Source organism: Bison bison, unplaced genomic scaffold, assembly GCF_000754665.1.
Source record: "Bison bison bison isolate TAMUID 2011002044 unplaced genomic scaffold, Bison_UMD1.0 scf7180017864461, whole genome shotgun sequence".
In the NCBI taxonomy this organism is placed as follows: domain Eukaryota; kingdom Metazoa; phylum Chordata; class Mammalia; order Artiodactyla; family Bovidae; genus Bison; species Bison bison.
The window spans coordinates 20152623-20174167 of record NW_011495023.1 but is presented as its reverse complement, the minus strand read 5'-3'; the positions used below and the strand labels follow the sequence as shown (position 1 = coordinate 20174167).

General features: G+C 44.7%; 1 protein-coding gene across 2 annotated transcripts in view; it reads right to left on the bottom strand.

Annotated features, from left to right (window-relative positions):
* Positions 1-21545, bottom strand: part of PCSK2 (proprotein convertase subtilisin/kexin type 2) — a 239510-nt gene that overhangs the window by 34047 nt on the left and 183918 nt on the right. For both annotated transcript variants that reach the window (XM_010860045.1, XM_010860046.1), the window contains 2 exons: positions 18752-18828; positions 4479-4567 (listed from right to left, as the gene is read on the bottom strand). In XM_010860045.1, coding sequence (XP_010858347.1) covers positions 4479-4567; positions 18752-18828 — 166 coding nt within the window. The remainder of the gene's footprint in view (positions 1-4478; positions 4568-18751; positions 18829-21545) is intronic.

The following is a 21545-nucleotide window of genomic DNA, read 5'->3' as shown; positions in this document are numbered from 1 at the left end:
CCATTTCTGTCCTTTATTGAGCTCATCTTTGCATGAAATGTTCCTTTGGTATCTCTAATTTTCTTGAAGAGATCCCTAGTCTTTCCCATTCTGTTGTTTCCTTCTATTTCTTTGCATTGATCCCTGAAGAAGGCTTTCTTATCTCTTCTTGCTATTCTTTGGAACTCTGCATTCAGATGTTTATATCTTTCCTTTTCTCCTTTGCTTTTCGCTTCTCTTCTTTTCACAGCTATACTCACAGAAAACTAGTCAATCTAATCACACTAGGACCACAGCCTTGTCTTACTGTTGTTATCATTATGTAAATGCCAGTGGGTCTTCAGAATAAGGCAACTTTAGAGCCCCTACAAGGAAATGACAATCTACTCCAGTATTCTTGCCTGGAGAATCCCATGGACCCAGTAGCCTGGCAGGCTACATGTAGTTCATGGGGTCGCAAGAGTCAGACACGACTCTACAGTCCTCGCAAGAATCAGACGCGACTTAGCGACTAGGAGAGAGAGAGAGAAAGAGAGAGAGAGCGCGCCAGAGCCCCTACAGTCCATAGGGTCGCAAAGAGTTGGACACGACTGAAGCAACTTAGCACACACAGAGGTCCTTTGGGACCTTGTCCCCCTAACTCAACACTTTGAGACTTGCGGTGATCTTGGTTGGCCACCAGGTGGCGCCCCAGACCCCAGCTCAGAAAGCTCCTGAGAAGAAAGATTCTCTAGAGGGTACAGCTCGCTTAGAATGAAAACCAGCCAACTTTTGGAATTGATAGCTCGTTTAGAATGAAAACCAGCCAACTTTTGGAATTGATAGCTCATTTAGAATGAAAACCAGCCAACTTTTGGAATTGATTCCTTATTTAGAATGAAAACCAGCCAACGTTTGGAACTGATAGCCAGGATGAGCAAAATGTTTCCCCAAGTCTGAAAGGTAGACTGCTGTGATTCCTGAGTGCCTCTCTAGGGGTTCGTCAGCAAGAATTCCTTCTGCTCCTCTAGGGGAGCCCAGAGGTCCCTGGGATGTCTGGATGCACACAGGATGGGACTGGACCTGCCTGGCTCTGAGCACTTAGAACCCATAGGAATGGATACAATGGAGCCAAGCTGGGTTAAGGGAGTGGAAAAGGCGGCTCCTTTGCTCAGAGTCTCTGTGCGGCTGCAATGCCTCCCACTGGCTCTGGGCTTAGTTTCTGGATTTTCAGAGTGTTGTTGTGAGACCTGTGAGGTGTCGGGGTTCACAGACACCAGTCAGGTTCTGTCTTTGAGGTGCCAGGCTGCACTTGCTCACCTTGGGGATCAGTCAGAGGCTGGCACATCCCACCTGGCCCTGCTGGCCCTGTCTGGGGTGAGTGGGAGGGGGTGGGTCTTTGCCTGGGGCGTGTCCTCTGCCTTGGGGTGGAGCTCAGTCCATGTGAGCTGCAGGCTGGACAGGCCAGGGGTTCATGGCTGAGCACCCCTACCTCTCCACTGAAGACAGATGGGAGTTGGTGGTTAAACTCCCAGCCTCCTCCCCTCAGGGAGGGCAATGCTGAGGGGGTGTCCCCACAGTCCCTTAAGCCCCAGCTCACCTACACACCCTCTGTTGGTCTGTCCTCCCACTATCTTCCTTTCTCTTCCCTCACTGGCTTCCCGGGTTGCCTCCTAAATAAATTCCTTGCACCCAGATCCTTGCCTCAGGTTTGCTTTTAAGGAATTCAAACAAAAAGAGCTGGAGAATTAGGTCCTTTGGGGCTTCCCTGGTGGTTCAGATGGTGAAAGAATCTGCCTGCAATGGAGAAGACCCGGGTTCAATCCCTGGGTCAGGAAGATCCCCTGGGGAAGGGAATGGCTGCCCACTCCAGTATTCTTGCCTGGAGAATCCCATGGACAGAGGAGGCTGGCGGGCTACAGCCCAATAGGGTTGCAAAGAGTTGAACACAGCTGATCGACTAACACTCAAATGCTTTCAGAGCACAAATTACAAGAGAGAAAAAGAAGCCGATGGAGAAAAAGATCCCAATGGATCCCTGAATGCCGTGAACTAATTGCAACACTTCATTTTTGCAGTAAGTACTTTTTAAGAATCCCTTGTTAAAAAAACCCAGTTACTGTGGGCATAAAGAAAATTTAAAACTCTTTGGAAAACCTCACTGTGAGTGAGGAATCCAGGTTTGAAATTTTCCATTGCCTCCACTCTGTCCTGTGAATAGGAAACTGCCCCTCCCCCCATTCAGATAGCACCCGACGTGTGAGCCTGCCTTATCAAATATTAATTGGGTGCTATATTTTCCCCTGAGCTCATAGCAGCCTCTGACATTTTGATGTCAGGTTTTTGGAGGCTCACCAAACACAGAGTGCTGAAACCCGAGGGGCAAAGCCTCCCTAGTTATATTTCAGAACGCTCTGGATATATTCTTCTATGAAATTCAGCACCCAACTCAGGCAGACCTTAGCAGACAGCGCTGAAGGAGGTTAATGATGGATTTGTATAGGTTTCTCTTGCTTTATTTAGGTCCCTGGAAATGCAAGTGTCAGCACAAAGTATGTTTATGGTTCCATTAAATCACCAGGAAAAAAAAAAAAAAACACATAGAGATGGTTGTAAAAAAAGAAAAACAAGGTTGGGTGACTCAGCCTGAATAAATTAAGAAGCCAATTTGATGCAAAACTTGGAATGAATGAGGAGCCACTTCCTTCTCTAGCATCTTATCCCCTCATTCGTTTTCTCTCTCCCTTTCTTTTATGGCAGGGGGAAGGTGTTTCTTTCTAAGTTTCTAGTAACCTGCCACCCTCGGTTTCTAAAGACCCCATAAAGGGGAATTTGTTAAACATCTTTCCTGTAGAACTTAATAAAAAGATTCTTCTAGGTAGAGTATTTTCTCTTAAAAATGAGATGCTTGGTACAAACGAAACAAGCCACCAAAAGCATTTTGAAGAGTTTGGAGTATGTTTGCAATAATTTGTGCATTCCTCATTTTCTACCATCTTTATCTGAGTCCTATTTATGTCTTATGGATACGTGGACAAAACTGTACTTTGAAAATATAGGGAGCCCTCTTCCACTGTTGGTGGGAATGTGAATTGGTGCAGTCATTATGGAAACAATACACAAGCTTCTCAAAAAACTAAAACTAGAGTTGCCACAAGATTGAGCAATCCCACTCCTGGGCATATACCCAGCCAAAACTATAACTTGAAAAGATACAGGTGCCCCAATGTTCATAGAAGCATTATTCACAATAGCCAAGACATGGAGACAAACCTAAAAGTCCACTGATAGTTGACTGGGTAAAGAAGATGTGGTATATCCATATATATACACACACATACACATAGACTGGAATACTACTCAGCCATAAAAAAGAATGAAATAGTGCCTTTTGCAGCAACATGATGGACCTAGAGGTTATCATGCTAAATGAAACAAGTCAGAAAGAGAAAGGTAAGTGTAACATGGGATCACTTATATGTGAAATAGAAAATACGATAGAAGTTAACTTATTTATGAAATAGACACAGGTTTGCAGAGGTAGAGAACAGACTTGTGGTTACTAAGGGGGAGGGTGTTGGGAGGGGGAAGGACTGGGAGTTTGCGATTAGCAGATGAAACTGTTATATATACAATGGATGAACAACAAGGTCCTGCTGTATAGCACAGGGAACTATATTCAGTGTCTTGTAATAAACCATAATGGAAAAGAATGTAAAAAAGAATATATTTATGTGTGTATATATGTATATGGGCTTCCCTGGTAGCTCAGCTGGTAAAGGACCCACTTGCAATGCAGGAGACCCTGGTGGGATTCCTGGGTCAGGAAGATTCCCCTGGAGAATGGATAGTCTACCCACTTCAGTATTCTTGCCTGGAAAATCCCCACGGACAGAGGAGCCTGGTGGGCTACAGTCCATGGGGTCGCAAAGAATTGGACACGACTGAGCAACTAAGCGCTCGTGCATGCGTATGCACGCGTACACACACACACGGACACATGTATAACCAAATCAATTTGCTATACATTAGAAATGAATACAACATTGTAAATCAACTATACTTTGATAAATTTTTTTTAAAAAGATATTAAGGATACTGATACACAAAGAATACAGACAGGACAATTCCATTCATATAAAGTTCAAAAACTGGGAATAACCCATGTTTGCTGTTAGAAGTCAGAGTCAGGAGTGTTCTTGTGTGTATGGGCAGCAACTGAGGGGTACACAAGGAAGGCTTTGGGTGCTGATAATGTTTTGATTCTTGATGGTTAAGTGTGTGTGGTTGGCTTGTGAAACTTCATTGACCTGTGGGCTTATAATCTGTGCACCTTAAAATTTTTTAAGTTTTCTGATATTGCCATGCAGGTTAAGTTAAAAAAATTTTTTTTTCACCCTTGTTAAATTGTACCAATCCCTGCCCTCTTGCCCCACTGGGAGTTTTTGCCGGGCCCTGGCTGGGATGGAGACTGGGTGTGATGCCTCCTGGGGATGTTTGGCAGAGACGGGACAGCCTACCTGCGACCTTGGAGCCGTAGGCCACGCCGACCCCGCAGATGTTATTGTTGGCAGCTGCAGAGACCTCCCCGGCACATCTCGTCCCGTGGCTGTGGAGAGAAGTGAAGATGGGTCAGACAGAGGGTCAGACGACTTGGGGAAGGTTTCTTAAATTCTGTCAGTTGAAGCAGTTTGATTCTTTTGAGTGGTTCTGTTAGCCTGGAGCCAGTCCAGGCCACCGCATCTTCCGTCTGTGTCTCTCCTCTCACCCCTTCCACCTCCCAGCCGCCCTTGGCTTGTTTCTACCGTGAAGTCTTCTCAGGACATTTCAAACTTGAAAGGTGATCTCTACTTTAAATCTGAAGTGCCTTCCTGCAGAAGGCAGTCATAGGCTTGCTGCGAAAAGGAAAAACAAGATGGACAGATTGGTGCTAGTTGAATTAGCTGACTTTGTTTTTTTTTGAACAGCTAGAATTGTGGGCTAGTGTTTATTTTCAAGGCTGGTTGTGGCCACCAGGCAGTGAATGCTGCCCGTCAGCTGTGGGACAAAGCATATTTACCTTTGTTGGATTCTAGCCTCCTTTAAAGCTTCCTTGGTGGTTCAGATGATAAAGAATCTGCCTGCAATGCGGGAGTCCTGAGTTCAATCCCTGGGTTGGGAAGATCCCCTGGAGAAGGGAACTGCTACCCACTCCAGTATTCTTGGGCTTCCCTGGTGGCTCAGACGGTAAAGAATCCGTTTTCAATACAGGAGACTGGGGGTTCAATCCCTGAGGTGGGAAGAACCCTTGGAGGAGGGCATGGCAACCTACCCCAGTATTCTTGACTGGAGAATCTCTTTGGAAAAAGGAGCCTGGCGGGCTACAGTCCATAGGGTTGCAAAAAGTCGGACACGGCTGAGCGACTGAGCACACACAGCTCCTTTAAGATATATGCTACAGACCCCCACCTTCCTCTGGGAACCAAAAAAGCACACACTGGCAACGTTTCACATTCAATTTGAAGGGCTCCACAGAAACTTTGAGGCTGACCAGATTAAGAACCCTGGACAGTCATTAGATCCATCTTTCTGAAGTTTGCTGGCCTGAAGCTTACAATTCTGAGCAAGGCCTTCTTAGGGCTCAAGTTCTAGACACTGTCTTACGTCCAAAGGCAGAACAGACTTCGTTGTGAGGTAGTGAGTTCACCATCACCGAAGGCATGCAAGTTGTTTGCTCATGTTAGTGCAGGGGCCCAGGGGGCACTGGGTGCTACATAGTTCTGCCATAGACACCGTAATTTCATTAAGCTTCTCCCTTCTGCTCCGTTTTCCTTTAGACCAAAGGGATCCAAACAGCTCTCCCTCCTGTGAGCACTTCTCCTTCCCTGAGCAAGGCTGCCTGGTGGCTGGCTTGGGCCCACTGGATGCAGTGGAGTGTGCAGAGCAGCTTGGGCCACGGACAAGGCCACGGGGGGAGCTTGACCGGACAGCACCTCAGGGGAGGCCCCTGGAGGTCTTCTTCCTCCAGACCCAGCCAATCGCCCCGTTAGCAGCGTATGGAGAGAGACAGGTACCCCACCTACGTTAACAGCATGATGAGCAAGCAAGCAAGGGTTTGTTCTCTTTTAAGCCACTAGGTTTGAGGGCCTTTTGTTAAATGGCAACGGAACCAAGCGTAAGCTTGAAGTCAATCAGAATGTGTGTTTGGACCCCAAACAGCATCCCAGCTATGGAGGAGCCTAGTGTTCATGTCCTTGCAAGCCACCAGCCCCAACCCTGCAAGGCCCTCCTTACACTCCAAGAAGCAGCCAGATTTGAAGTCGGCTGGAACAGCATCTGATTGGCCCGCAGAGGTGATGGCAGTGAGGGCTGCCTGCTTGCTATTTATACGGCGGGTGCAGGAGGGCACGTGGGGAAGGGGCTTAGTGGCTGCATAGCCCAGAAAGTCCTGATTTCTGCAGTGTAGACTGGTTAATACATTCTCCTGGGACATGCAAACCTACCACATCAGTCCATTAAAAGAAACCACATCTGAGGATTGAAATATACGTATTTTCTTTCTCTACATGAGCAAAAGCAAATTCTGCCTCCATGAAAGCTACACATCACAGGGACTCCGAATTCCCTCGGGAACAAGAATGACTGTGTTGGAGGAGACCTCACCATTGCTGCGGAGGGAGCCCAGCTCCGAGGGGTGAGAGGACGACCAGCCTCTTGCCATGGACTGAGCGTGACATGCTCACTGCCTCTACTCCTTGTGCGGGCAGGCACTGTTCTATTTCACAAATGTCCAAGTTGAGTCTCAGCGGACCTGGGCCAGGTCTGAGACTGAGGCTCAGTGACCCACTGAGACTGAGACTGGACCCTCCACCACCCTCCCACCCAGGGGACAAACCTTCTCTGCCCTAAAACTGCTCACAGAAATCTGGAGGACAAAATTGTGCAAACTTCCTTGAGCAGACTAAAGACACTGAAGGCTTCCGTGTCTTTAATTTTGGCTTTTAAATGGGGAGATGCTGGTCATGGTTCCTCCACAGGAATATTTGGGAAGAAACATATTTGACTCTTTGTGACCCCATGGACTCCAGCCCGCTCCCCTCCTCTGTCCTTGGGATTCTCCAGGCAAGACTACTGGAGTGGGTAGCCATTTCCTCCTCCAGGGGATCTTCTCAATTCAGGTGTCAAATCTGCATCTCCTGCATCTCCTGCATTACTGGTAGATTGTTTACCTGCTGAGCCACCGGGGAAGCCCCATGGATATTCAGTCCATGGAATTCTCCAGGCCAGAACACTGGAGTGGGTAGCCTTTCCTTTCTCCAAGGGATCTTCCCAACCCAGGGATCAAACCCAGGTCTCTCGCATTGCAGGTGGATTCTTTACCAGCTGAGCCACAAGGGAAGTCCAAGAATACTGGAGTACATAGCCTATCTCTTCTCTAGGGGATCTTTTTGACCCAGGAATTGAACCGGCGTCTCCTGCATTGCAGGTGGATTCTTTACCAACTGAGCTATCAGGGAGATCATTGCTAAATTAGGTGATGCCGATTAATTATAAGTGGCAGTGGCTCCCTGTTGGTGATACCAGGCCTCTTCACCAGGCCCCAGGCCTCTGTGGACTTCATTCCAACAGCCTTGGATGTCTTTCCCTCAGTCCTGTTTTCCTGATCATCTCAGGCAAATGTCCTTGCTCCCCTGAATGTTAGGAAAATCATTTTCCAATTCCATGTTCACCTGGCCCCTCGGCTTTCGAGAACATTCAGTAGCTCCATTTTGCCTCTAGAATAAAACATGATCTGTCAAAAGTGGGAATAGCTGTTGGTAGGGGTGAGGGACACATATGGTGGCTTGTTTGGCCTCCTTCTGATAAAGATCATCGGGGGGCAAGTGATAGGAGTCAGGAGTATGTCATATTGCCAGAGTAGCCCCGTTCTTCTGCTCCCCCATGTCCAGGCCCCTGGCAGTGTGGTCTTCTTGCTCCTCCATGAAGAGATGAAGCTCATTTCTCTCTTGAGTTTGGCCTGGTGACTTTTTTTGTCCAAAAGGATGTGGTGGAAGAGATGAGCCTGGCCGCCAAGAGGACCACAGCTGTTCTTTCTCCTGAAACTGCCCAGGTGCCATGTGGCAAGCCCAGGCTGCCCCACTGGATGATGAGAGACGGTAACCCTTCATGCTGGTCACTCCAGCTGATAGCCAGCCATCCCCCAGAAATGTGAGAGGCCAACCTAGGCTGGCCAGTCGCCAGCCCACCTGCCATCCAACTGTGGATGCACGGGCAGCCAGATCAACTGACCTGTCCAGCTGACCTACAGACTTGTGAGCAATGTCGGTGCTTATTCATTTTGGGATTTGTTATGCAGCATTATTAGGCAACAGATAACTGATACGCTGGACAAGCAAGGCTGGAGGGATAACCGATTTAGCTCAGTTTATTATTTTAAAAACAGGAAATATTGAAAAAGTACAGACAAATTCGGTGAATAACAGAATGAATCTCAGATGGCCAACACTCAAGTCTATAAAAGTCAAGGGCTTCTCATAACTTAGATTTTTTGTGAGTATACTATCGTTTGTTCATCAGAACCCTATTAATAATAGACATGTGGGTGTCTTTTTTCTTCTGCTTGGAGAAGGAAATGGCAACCCACTCCAGTATTCTTGCCTGGAGAATCCCATGTACAGAACAGTCTGGCAGGCTACAGTCCGTGGGGGTCACAAGAGTCAGACAAGACTTAGCTACTAAACCATCACCATTCTTTTGTTAAATACAAATGATTAACGTTGTGTATACATGCACAGTTAATATTTACCATATTTGATTAATCATTTTTGTGAATGAGTTTAAAGGAAAATATAGATGTTATTTTCCCCCAAATTGTTCAATATATATCTCTAAAAAATGATGATATCCTAAATAACCATATAACATAATTAACAAAATGGTAGTTGTTTTTCTGGAAGAGCAGAAAGACAGAGTCATTCACAGCAGAAACTTCTATTATAGACTGTTCATGTCTGCTGCCTTCATTTACATTTTATGTATCTTAAAAAAAATTCTTCTGAATTATATAAACGGTTCTCTATTTATCCTCCGTGTTGCTGATTCAGTAGTCTGTTCTATTGCATCTGCTTTTTGATGCTTCAAAATTATTTTGGCTAATGTTTTGATTTTAAACAGAATGTACTTATTTAATCAATAAAGTATTTTCTTTCTTTTTTTTTTTAAAGATGAGAAGGTCATTGCTGAGGTGCTAAGGATGAAAACTAAGGCCATGGACAGTTAGGGATGTTGTTCAGAGAACTTTAGCTTATAACGAGCACTTCTATTGTGGCTCTTTTAAGATACCTTCAGTTTTCCAGGGAAGGTAAATGAGATCTTTTGATCATGTTACCCACTTGTATCCTGTTGTAGTCCAGATGGTTTTAATTTTAAAGCATATGCCTTGAGGAAAATGAACCCTTGAGGGAACAAAGGACAGGTAAAGAATATTTACCTTATTTGTCATGGAGACACTGTTCACAGAAGAAAGTTAAAAAGCAGAGCAAATATGTGGTGAAGTTATGGTCCCCAGCCCAATTCCCACCTTCCTGAGCAAAGCAAAGTGTGTGGTTCTGAACACAACCCATTAGGACATCCCAGACTTCACTGTGGCCAAAGGAGTCAGTAATTACAAGGGCACATCCCTCTGTCTTATACTGGTAGAGATTTTTTTTTTAATCCATTATGTTAGAAATTTTAATGTGAATTTAAGCATAGCAGACCTCTCTATGTCAAGTGAATTTTGATGCACAGCTATCATAGAAGTCGAAAGAATGTTGTCCAGGTTGTTGCAAAATTTTTCATAATGAAGTCCTTTCAGTTGAATGGCTGACTAGAGGTCTCATATATATATAGATATTTTACTTTACAATATTGTATTGGTTTTGCCATACATCAACATGAATCCACCACAGGTGTACACGTGTTCCCCATCCTGAACCACCCCACCCCGCCACCTCCCTCCCTGTACCATCCCTCTGGGTAATCCCAGTGCACCAGCCCCAAGTATTCTGTATCCTGCATCAAACCTGGACTGGCGATTCGTTTCTTATATGATATTATACATGTTTCAGTGCCATTCTCCCAAATAATCCCACCCTCTCCCTCTCCCACAGAGTCCAAAAGACTGTTCTATACATCTGTGTCTCTTTTGCTGTCTCACATACAGGGTTATTGTTACCATCTTTCTAAATTCCATATATATGCGTTAGTATACTCTATTGGTATTTTTCTTTCTGGCTTACTTCACTCTGGTAGAGATTTTTTAAAGAAAAAATTTGGCCTTGCTGTGTGGCTTTTGGGATCTTAGTTCCCCAACTAGAGATTGAACACACACTCTTGGCAGTGGAAGTGCCAAGTCCTAACCTCTGGACCTCCAGGGAATTCCCTAGATTTTTTTTTTTTTTTAAAGAAATAACAAACCTCAAAAGCTCAGATGAGAGGATGGATGTCTGAGGAAAAATGGTGGGAACATTCATTTATCCCTTTGGTATAACTTGCCTCACTTTCTGTCTAGGTGGAGAACCTCTGATTTAGATCCTATAGAAATCCTCTCCATGAATTTCACAATTACATTTTCTGGTGCCTAGAGGGTGCCTACCATTTGCCACACTCTGTATCAAGGCTGTATGCATACCCTTAGTACCTCATGCAAACCTTCAGGGTGGAGTTTAGTTGCATTTTACAGATAAGAAAAACAGATTCAATTCAGGGATCTCTTATTTCATACCAAGCAATTAATACTATACTACTGCATTTGTCCATTTTTTATTATTGTAGTGAGCCTAACTGTGGAGAAGACAATGGCAACCCACTCCAGTACTGTTGCCTGGAAAATCCCATGGACGGGGGAACCTGGTGGGCTGCCGTCTGTGGGGTCGCACAGAGTCAGACACGGCTGAAGTGACTTAGCAGCAGTAGCAGCATTTGTCCATTATAATCTACTGAATTTTTCTCTGTTAAGAATAATTAACACCTGGGGATCATAAAATCCCCCTTATATGGTAAAGTTTCCAAAGTAGAAATGATTATACCAGTATATCTCTATTGCAATCCACATCACTCTCTCCATTACTCCTAAATCTGCATTATGTCTGTTTCTTTTAGCCGAAGGGGAAAACTTAAACGATGAAAACTTGCATAATCCTGGTAGGGGAATAGAAAAAGAAAAACTCGGAACTTTGTGGTATTTCTCCAGTGACTCAGAAAGTGTGAAAGTATTAGTTGCTCAGTTGTGTCCAATTCTTTGCGACCCCATGGACTGTAGCCCACCAGGCTCCTCTGTCCATGGGATTCTCCAGGCAAGAATACTGGAGTGGGCTGCTGTTCCTTTTTCCAGGGAATCTTCCCGACCTAGGGATCAAACCTGGGTCTCCTGCATTGCAGGCAGATTCTTTACCATCTGAGTCACCAGGGAAGCCCTAGTGGTATTTCTTCAGTGGCTCAGAAGAGCTCTCCACATTAAACTGTGTTGGATTTCACTGTGCTTTGGTTTGGATAGAGAGAGGGTTGATTACAAACAGCAAAGTTTGAGCTAATATCAGCTTATGAGGTAGTCTCAATGCTCACATGAAAGAAAAACTTAGATTAGGTCTTTGAAGGCAATTTGGATTTTATTATCCAGGAGGTGATTTTAGAATTAGTCCATGAAGATGAAAGGGAAAGATGTTCATCTATTTCTAAACCATTAGATGTCACCAGGGTAAAGTATTGGTTTCTATCACTGTGCTAATAGCCAACCAGAGAGGACATTTTTCTCACATGTTCTTTTTTGGCCTGTTGCATTGGGTTATTCAAAATGAAATATGACTTTTAATTTAAAAAAGTTAATCACTGAAAATCTTTCTTATTTGAAGGTTTAACTAATGCTATCAATCAAATACATTCACCTAGAGATAGATGATCCTTCTCATCCATTTATCCTCCCTTCCCTTCATTTTGGTTGAATAATAAATGTCTTCTCTCTTCCTGAATTTATAGTAAACTTTTCATAACCAGGAATTGCATCGAATCCAGAATCTCTGACTCTTTAGGGCGTAATGGATAGAGCACGCTGCACTCGGTGATGCTCCCTGAACATTTCTGATGGCGGGGATGACATTTCAGTGGTGCACACCTGTCAAAGAAATGCTATGCAAGAGAGATTCTTATGGACAGCAGCATGGTAATAGACTTCGGATCTGCAATGCATCACCAAACACTGACCTAAACCCAGCAGGGTTGGAAGATTATTGACAAAGCATGGGCTGCAAGCCTAGGGAGAAGCTGGCAGCTCTCAAATGGACAGATGTCAAGGCCACTCAACATCTTGGCCCGGCTGAGAAGGTGTGCCACCCATCCATCAACCAGCCAATCAATATTTATGGAATGCCAACAAGAAAAAAATGTGATGCTGGATCCTGACATATCAGCTGTAGCTGGGCTGGGTATTATGGAGGCTTATTAAATGTGTGTTATTTCTGCCTTCTTGTGGTTTGAGTTATTGTTGCTACTGTGGCTACTATTATTATTTTGCTTGGCCCAAGTCTGTATTTCTCTGACTGCAAGCGAGGAGGAAATTACACTCCTTTTCCAAATTCCTCAACTGTGTTTCAAATACATCCCTGGAGCACAGATGCCACATGTGATTATCAAATGGTTCGCAGTAGAATAAATATACTTTCTCTGCTGAAAAAGGAAGAAACCAACAAAATAAAATTAAGCGCAGGGCAAGGGATTCTAATACACATCTCCTCTAAAAGCTGTCCTGCACATGTATGAAGTTTGCCTTCAGAAAAGTCCTTGGCTGTATATTCCCACTGGCTATCTATTTTACACGTGGTAGTGTATATGTTTTAATGATACTCTCTCTATTCATCCCACCCTCTCCTTTACTTTCCATGGCGGTGAGGAGACCGTGATGGAGAGCATGAGATTTCCTGGGCAGCTACTGCCTCAGAGTTCTGACCAGCCTCTGTGGCCAGGGGGTTTGGCTGGAGCTGCGGCAGCAGCAGCAAGCCCATTGCCGATCAGCACCTGTCAGCCCTTCATGGGCATTTTGATGCTGAAACTATCTTATTATCCAAGAGCCCGAGTCTGCAGAGCAAAGATAGGGTGTTGGGTTTTATGCCCATGCCCAGAAGACAGAGAGTGAGTGAGTGATAGTTATTCAGTTGCTTCCGACTTTTTGCTACCCCACGGACTGTGGCCCGTCAGGCTCGTCTGTCCATGGGATTCTCTAGGCAAGAATACTGCAGTGGGTTGCCATTTCCTTCTCCAGGCCCAGAAGAGAATGCCTGAAGAAACTGGCAGGCCTCGGGGCTGCACAGCTAACCAGAGGCTCAGGCCTCCTGGACAGGAAACACTGCTCTGGCCAGAGACAAGGGCTCAAGGCTCTCAGAACCTCAGGCAGCAGCATGCCTGGAGGATCCTCTTCTGTGCCCACCCCACGCAACCACAAGAGCTCTTCTCTTCTTCTAGCAATCATCCAAACCTTTCATGCCTGCCTCCTCCATGGAGCCTTCTCGGATTGCTGCCCTGTGCGCCAGTCTCTAACTCCGGGACCAGTTACCCAGCTACTGAACACATCTGTACCCCTTGCCTCTGCTTCTTTGCCAAATTTCTATTAATACCCTATTCACCCCAGAATACACTCACCCCTCCTCCAAAGTCTGCCTAGTACCTTCGTTTAGATCCGGGACCAAAAGCCACCTCTTCAAGGAGGCCTGTCCCCACTTCCCCAGGCAGAGATGACAAGAGTTTTGCATTTCTCCACACTCTCCTTTACTACGAGGCAGTGCTTGTAACCACCCCCCTCACTGGTGGCAAGTCCTGTCTCCACCACTCATCAATTGTGTGACCTTGCACACATGACTTAATCTTGCTGTGCTTCAGTTTCCAAAATGGGGGTTATAACGTCCACACTTATTTCAGGAGGTTAGGTTTAGAATTAGTGCACACAAAACACGAAGACAGTGCCTTAAACACGTGTGGGTGTTAGTCATTCAGTCGTGTCTCACTCTATGCAGGCCCAAGGACTGTAGTCCACCAGGTTCCTCTGTCCATGGGATTCTCCAGACAAGAATACTGGAGTGGGTTGCCATGCCCTCTTCCAGGGGATCTTCCCAAACCAGGGATTGAACCCAGGTCTCCTGAATTTCAGGCAGATTCTTTACTGTCTGAGCCACCAGGGAAACCCAAGTAACTGCTTAACAGGCGTTATGGTTCCTTGTATCGTTTCAACCGTGGGTATACTTAGCATCAGTGATTCAGGCTTCTGTGGCCTCTTCACGGGACATTGCAGGCTCCTCAGAAGCTTATCCACCAAAACTAATAGCTTCATGAGCACCACACTAAAGCCCCAGTTCTCTTTATCTCTTTTTATGCCCTATGACTTAATTTTAAAACTTTATTACTATTTTTTAATGTTTTTAATTTATATGGCTGTGCTGAGTCTTAGTAGCAGCACGTGGGATCTGGTTCCCTCACCGAGGCGAACCCTGGGCCCCCTGCATTAGGAGCGCAGAGTCTTAACCACTGGACCACCAGGGAAGTCCCTGTGCCCTTTGCCTTTAAAATCTACTTCTTGCTATAGAAAACATCAGAATACACAAAACTAGAGTGAAATCTCTTGTAAATACCATCATCCAGCTTCTATGATTATTAATTCATGGCTAGTTTTATTTTCTCTAATCCCCCTTACTCTGTTTTCCTCTTCCCCAGGCCCCTAGCTATACTGAAGGAAGTACTGGGCATAACATTTCTCCCAGGGGCGACTTTTTAATGAACTTATCCTACACTCCTGGGAAGGATGATATATTCTCCTTGTGCCAAGTGGGAAGCACCTCCAGGATTCCAGCACCCTACTGTTTGGACCACAGAGCCTCCCAGTGCTATGGGCCTGAACTTTGACCTGCCTTCCTCCCATAATCACTTGCAATAGTAGTTTTTATTTGTTTATTTTTAATTAATTTTTTCAAAATTGGTTTTGTAAACCAGTAAACAAAGACCATGATCTGATCTGTGGTGCCATCCAGGCTTTGTAATAACAAGCCATGATGGATGAGGATCTTTGAAAATCACTTGATAATTGAGAAAAATCTCATTTACCAGTCAGAGTGGCCACTGTGCCTTGAGTCATTGGCGCCTTAGGAGGCAAGGATCATCCTTGCCTGACTCATGATGACTGTGTCTGAGGCAATTGGACACTTGGGGATTTCACTGCTGGCAATGAAGAATTTCATTACCCTAAGAACTCATTAGTCCTGGAGGACTTTAGCCCATTTAAAATTGAACTTTCAAGAACAAGTTTGCAAATGAAATTATTTAAGATAGAGGACACCTCCACTTTGCTTTTGTTTTTGTTTAAAGAATATTCTTATAGCTCATTACAAGGGAAGACTTACTTGTGGGGGGTTGTGTTCGGGTTCAGAAAATGAGTGGGGGGGGGGAACCATTCTGTTGTTTATATTTTTGTGCTTGGATCAATCCATCAGAGATGAATTTAGTATCTCCTAGCTGCAGAGTGGGAGAAAGCAATGGCAACCCACTCTGGTATGCCTGGAAAGTCCCATGGACGGAGGAGCCTGGTAGGCTGCAGTCCACGGGGTCGCTAACAGTCAGACACAACTGAGAGACTTCATTTTCACTTTTCACTTTCATGCATTGGAGAAGGAAATGGCACGCCACTCCAGTGTTCTTGCCTGGAGAATCCCAGGGACGGGGAAGCCTGTTGGGCTGCCATCTATGGGGTCGCACAGAGTCGGATACGACTGAAGCAACTTAGCAGCAGCAGCAGCAGCTGTAGAAGGGGAGGCAATTAGCTGGCACATGTAATGCTACTGCTCTTTTTTTTTTAACTTTTTATTTTATACTGGAGTATAGCCCATTAACCCCGGAGAAGGCAGTGGCACCCCAGTCCGGTATTCTTGCCTGGAAAATCCCATGGATGGAGGAGCCTGGTGGGCTGCAGTCCATGGGGTCGCTAAGAGTCAGACACGACTGAGCGACTTCACTTTCACTTTTCACTTTCATGCATTGGAGAAGGAAATGGCAACCCACTCCAGTGTTCTTGCCTGGAGAATCCCAGGGATGGGAGCCTGGCGGGCTGCCGTCTGTGGGGTCGCACAGAGTTGGACATGACTGATGCGACTTAGTAGCAGCAGCAGCATGGCCCATTAACAACATTATGATAATTTCAGGTGCACAGTAGAGCAAGTCAGCCACTCTCATACATGTATCCATTCACCCTCAAACTCCCCTCCTGTCCAAGCTGCCACATAACATTGAGCAGAATTCCCTGTCCTATATAGCTACTGCCTTTTCTGATGGCTTGTGGACAGCTGGTGACTGACAGTGCAGAAACCAGGCCCACGCTCATGGTCCTTCTCAGAGCAAGGTTCCAGGCACCATTTATAATAATGTCTTGTCCGTGGTTTAGTGACTTCGATTTGATGACTTCACATCCTTGTGTCTGAAAGTGGTTTATTAGCAAGGATCTAGGGTTGTAAGTCACAGGGAGTAAGAGACACTTCAAATCAAAAGTTCTCCAACCTTTTTAATATATCTTCCTTAGTATTTCAGATGGTAAAGAATCTCCCTGCAATGTGGAGACCTGGTTTCGATTCCTGGGTCCTGTTGATCCCTGGGTCAGGAAGATCCCTTGGAGAAGGGCATGGCTACTCACTCCAGTATTCTTGCCTAAAGAGTCCCATGGACTGAGGAGCCTGGCAGGCTATAGTCTACGGGGTCACAGAGAGTCGGACATGATTGAGTGACTAACACTTTCAAGCTCATTCACTTTTACCAATCCTAAACACACACTTACAAATTCTGCATGATGACTTTAAACTGCAAGTAAGGAGATCAATCCTGGGTGTTCATTGGAAGGAGTGATGCTAAAGCTGAAACTCCAGTACTTTGGCCACCTCATGCGAAGAGTTGACTCTTTGGAAAAGACTCTGATGCTGGGAGGGATTGGAGGCAGGAGGAGAAGGGGATGATAGAGGATGAGATGGCTGGACAGCATCACTGACTTGATGGACATGAGTTTGGGTGAACTCTGGGAGCTGGTGATGGACAGGGAGGCCTGGCATGCTGTGATTCATGGGGTCACAAAGAGTCGGACACGACTGAGCGACTGAACTGAACTGAAGGTTAATGGAGAGTGGGGACTATGGTCTTGCATATTAGCAATGATCTTTTTAAAATGCTACAGATTGGAATTGTGTTTTCCCCTTTACTCTTTTCTGCCTTTTCGGTAATGACCAAGCCCTGTGTGCTTTGTCTGTGCCCCAGACAGTCTCTGGTCAATTCAATAATTGTAGGAACACAGTCTGATCTACCTGGTCCACTCAGGACCTGTCCCTGGCCATTCTTTGGTCTTTTATAATACACTCTGTCTTTTATAATAAAAACGATGCTTATAAAATAATGGTACAACTTGGACTTAGAAACACAGAGCTTGGGTTCCAGTGTTGGCTTTGATATTTACTGGTTGTTTGACCAGGCAAGTCAGGCAGTCTTTCCGAGCCTGTTTCCTTATCACTAAACTGAGGAGGACAGCCTTTATTTCAATTACCATAAGTTTGTCACGAGAAGTAGAAGAGATGAGTAAAGTGAATAAAGAAGTAGAAGTGATTAAAGTGAGCTTCAGTCACTAATTGAAGTTCATATGTTCTATCAAGTTCACTCAAAAACATCAGTAATGGGGAAGTATTAGGTTTCAAACTTAATCGATATTGATTGACAAACCACTTGTCTCAATTTCTTGATATTTCTTACATGTGAGAAATTAGGCATGAATTTTACTTGGAGAAGAAAGAGGCTATATTTTCATGTTTAGTAGAAAAATAGGTTGAAGAAAAGTCATACTACCATTGGGTAGTGTTGCATAATAGTATATCAAACAGTATATCACACCTAAATTAACAATACTGTATTGTGTATTTGAAAACTGCTAAGACAGAAAATCTTCATCACAAGAAAAAAAATTTTTTATGTGACTATGGGTGTTAATGTGACTAAGATGTTAATGAACTTATTGTGGTGATCATTTTGCAGTATATACAAACATGGGATCCTTATGTCGTATGCATGTGCACTCAGGCGTGTCCGATTCTTTGCGACCTCACAGACTGTAGCCTGCCACGCCTCTGTCTGTGAGATTGTCCTGGCAAGAATACTGGAGTGAGTTGCTACTTCCTCCTCCAGGGGAGCTTCCCGACTCAGGGACAGAACACCGGTTTCCTGCATTGCAGGCAGATTCTTTACCACTGAGCCAGCAGGGAAGCCCCGTTATGTTGTATACCTGACACTAATTATGCCTTAGTGAAAAATACTTCAAACCTATGCCAATTACATGTACTGTTTTGTCAAAAGTATGAGCTTGTACAAGGTTACAGCGAAAACACTTTTCAAAAACATATAGACACAGACCTGAGGGGCAAAAATGTTCTCTGCAACAGTTGCAAGAGATAAGTGAAACTCATAGGTTTACATTCACCTTGTGGTGAGTTCAGAAAGGATTTCTTATTACTCCTATTTTATCGTTAATAAGGTGGCAAGTAATTCCTATTCAACTGAACAATATGGTTGAAAGAAAATTCTAGAAGAATGTTGCCATATTAAAAAAAAAGTCGAGAATTTAAAAAATATAGCCACAATAAAGGGAAAAGTCACAGTATAATTTAGTGAGGCACTGAGATTATTTTTCTGGTAATATTCAAGCCTTAAAACACAGAACAGAGTGAACTAAAACCCCACTCCTGATGTCCCAGACATCCCCAGAGGCCCAGTTTACCTGTTAAACCAGTCGTCTGTGTATCTAGGGTACGGATAGGGATCATTGCTGCTGAAGTCGTAGCTCGCCTCAGCGTTCTGCAAAACACAAGGTGCATCACCAGGTCATAAATCCAGAGCACGGGCATGAGAAGATGCTAAGAGACGCAACTGTCTCATGTGGACGGTCCCTCACCCAGGGCTATGTCAACCTGCTTTCTGGACCAACCCTTGAAGAGGCGACAGAGCAGGTGTGTGTCCATGGAGGTTTCCATCCTCTCCTGGTATCCTCTTTTCCAAACTCCCTCACCCCATCCTGTTCCAGGTTCTCAAAGTGTTAGCAAATTTGGGTTCTGTGCTACCCAGGACCATCTCCATTTTAAGTTGAGGGACCACTGTGGGTCAGTGGGGCTCACTTGGAGCCAAGACTCACATTAAGCTTCCCTGGACTGATGGCCAGAAGGTTCTAGTTCTCTTGTCACAAGTGAGGAAGCCTCTTGCTTTATGTAGAACTCATTCCCAGCTCCCAGCTTTGGGCTGACAGAGGCTTGTCTCCTTTACAATTACGAGTGTTAAACCCAAGACCCAAACACTGGCCACAATATCAACCTCATTTATTTACTCAACAAATATCATTGAGTCTAATATATACCAGGGGTTCCCTGGTAGCTCAGCTGGTAACCTGCAAGGCAGCAGACCCCGGTTTGATTCCTGGGTCTGGAAGATCCACTGGAGGAGGGATAGGCTACCCACTCCAGTATTCTTGGGCTTCCCTGGTGGCTCACATGGTAAAGAATCCACCTGCAATGCAGGAGACCTGGGTTCGATCCCTGGGTTGGGAAGATTCCCTGGAGAAGGGAATGACTACCCACTCCAGTGTTCTGGCCTAGAGAATTCCATGGATAGTCCATGGGGTGGCAAAGAGTTGGACATGACTGAGCCACTTTCACTTTTCACTTTCGTATACCAAGGACTTTTCCAAGGATGGGAATACAGTGGTGACATCCCTGCCCGCGTGTAATTTACAGCCTGATTAGGGGGACAGATATCAATCCAACAAGTAAATACAGGGTTGCAAACAAGGGTCCTCTTAACCCTACAGGTTACAATGAGGAGTTTAAATTCTATGCAGTCCAGCACCTCCATTTTTCCCACTAAGAGTCTTGCTCCTCAGAAATCAATAATGTACTCACTTTATTTGTCTCTAAGTGATTTCATGTTTTAATTTTTTCCATCTCAGTCTTTTATTTTGGTCCATGATGGGAGATGGTCCCCCACCATCGGGTGGCTAATCCTGTCCTTCCTCCTCTCTGCCTTGTAGGTTGCCCAGGGATGCAGAGTTCCATGAAGCTCCTCTCTTCTCATCCCACCCTCCCTCCTTTGTTTTTGAGGTCTGCAACCAAGATCCCAGATGGTTTCCTGGTTCACAGTATCCACTTGGCTGGGAATCACTGGGTTAGGTGCGGATTCCAGCTTGGAAATGTCTTGATTCCAAGGCACCCTGAGACATTTTCAGGAGTTGTGCCCTTTTATGAGACAAAACACTATAGTTTGTAATAGTGTTACATGATGTTTGCATGATGTTTTTAAGAGCAAATTGACCAGTTCCATGAGTCTGGGTTTCCATTTGTTGGAAGGCAAAGGGCCATCAGTAGCTGGAACGACCTGAATTGTAATACTAATGTATTAAAATAAATGTGCTTGGGGCAGAAGTCACCTTGAAATTTGTTTAAAAATTTTTCATTTAAAAGTTTTTAGCTTTATTGAGGTATAACTGATACACAAAATATCCCGTACATTTAATGTGTACATCTCGCTGAGTTTGGACATGTGTATATACTCACGACACCATCACCACAACCTAGGTACTCAACATACCCATTACCTCCAAAAACATCCTTGTGTTCTTTTTTTTGGTAAGAACATTTACCATGAAATCTATCCTCTGAACATATTTGATAGTATATAATACTGTATTGTTGACTATTACATGACAGAGGTCTAGAATTTATTCTTTTGTGTAAAGGAAACGTCATATTCATTGAAAAACAATTCCTCATTCCATTCAAAATTTGGACCAGTCATTGTATATTGGACACTGAACATGGCTATCTGTGTTCTAGAATCTAGGTCTTCCCTCAGTTCCTGGCTTTAGAGAGGATAACGTCCTGTCTCCACTGGCCATAATTATTGGCAAATACCCAAATCACCTGCATTCACCGTTAATATAATCCCATCTTTGGGAGACCCTCTCAGATTTGGCGTATTTTTTTTTTTTTTCCTTGACTTTTCTTGAGCTATTTAGAGTCAGTTCTTTCAAGGGATACTATCTTAAAAGTAACTTCTTTCTCTTCCCTAAGTATGTTTGGTTACCTCTAAACTTCCCTGAATTTTTGAGACAAGAGCATCCTTAGGTAAGGTTGGTGGAGTGGGAATATCAAGAGGAATACAAGGTAATAGTTCATCTTTTGGGTTTCAAAGCTAAGGTTGAAACTTTAAACAGTTGATTTGGAAGAAGTTATTTGCTAAGCTTGGTTTTTTCCTATGTAAAAGAGATTAAAAGGCCCCAGTCTAAGGTGAGCTGAATGGAAAATTCATGGACTAGCCCTCCTGAAGCCCTCAGAGGGGATCCTGAGTGCTACCTCTCTCTTCTGAGCTGGGTTCCTGGAGTGGAAAGGGGATGCATTGGAATGTTGAACCTCAGAGAGGTCTGGGACTCATTCTAGGACAGTAGCCGAGGACCAGAAGCAGCTCTATGGGGTGTGTTAGTTGAGGGACTTGGGGTGGCCCCCCTCTGTGCTCTGTGATACACAGCG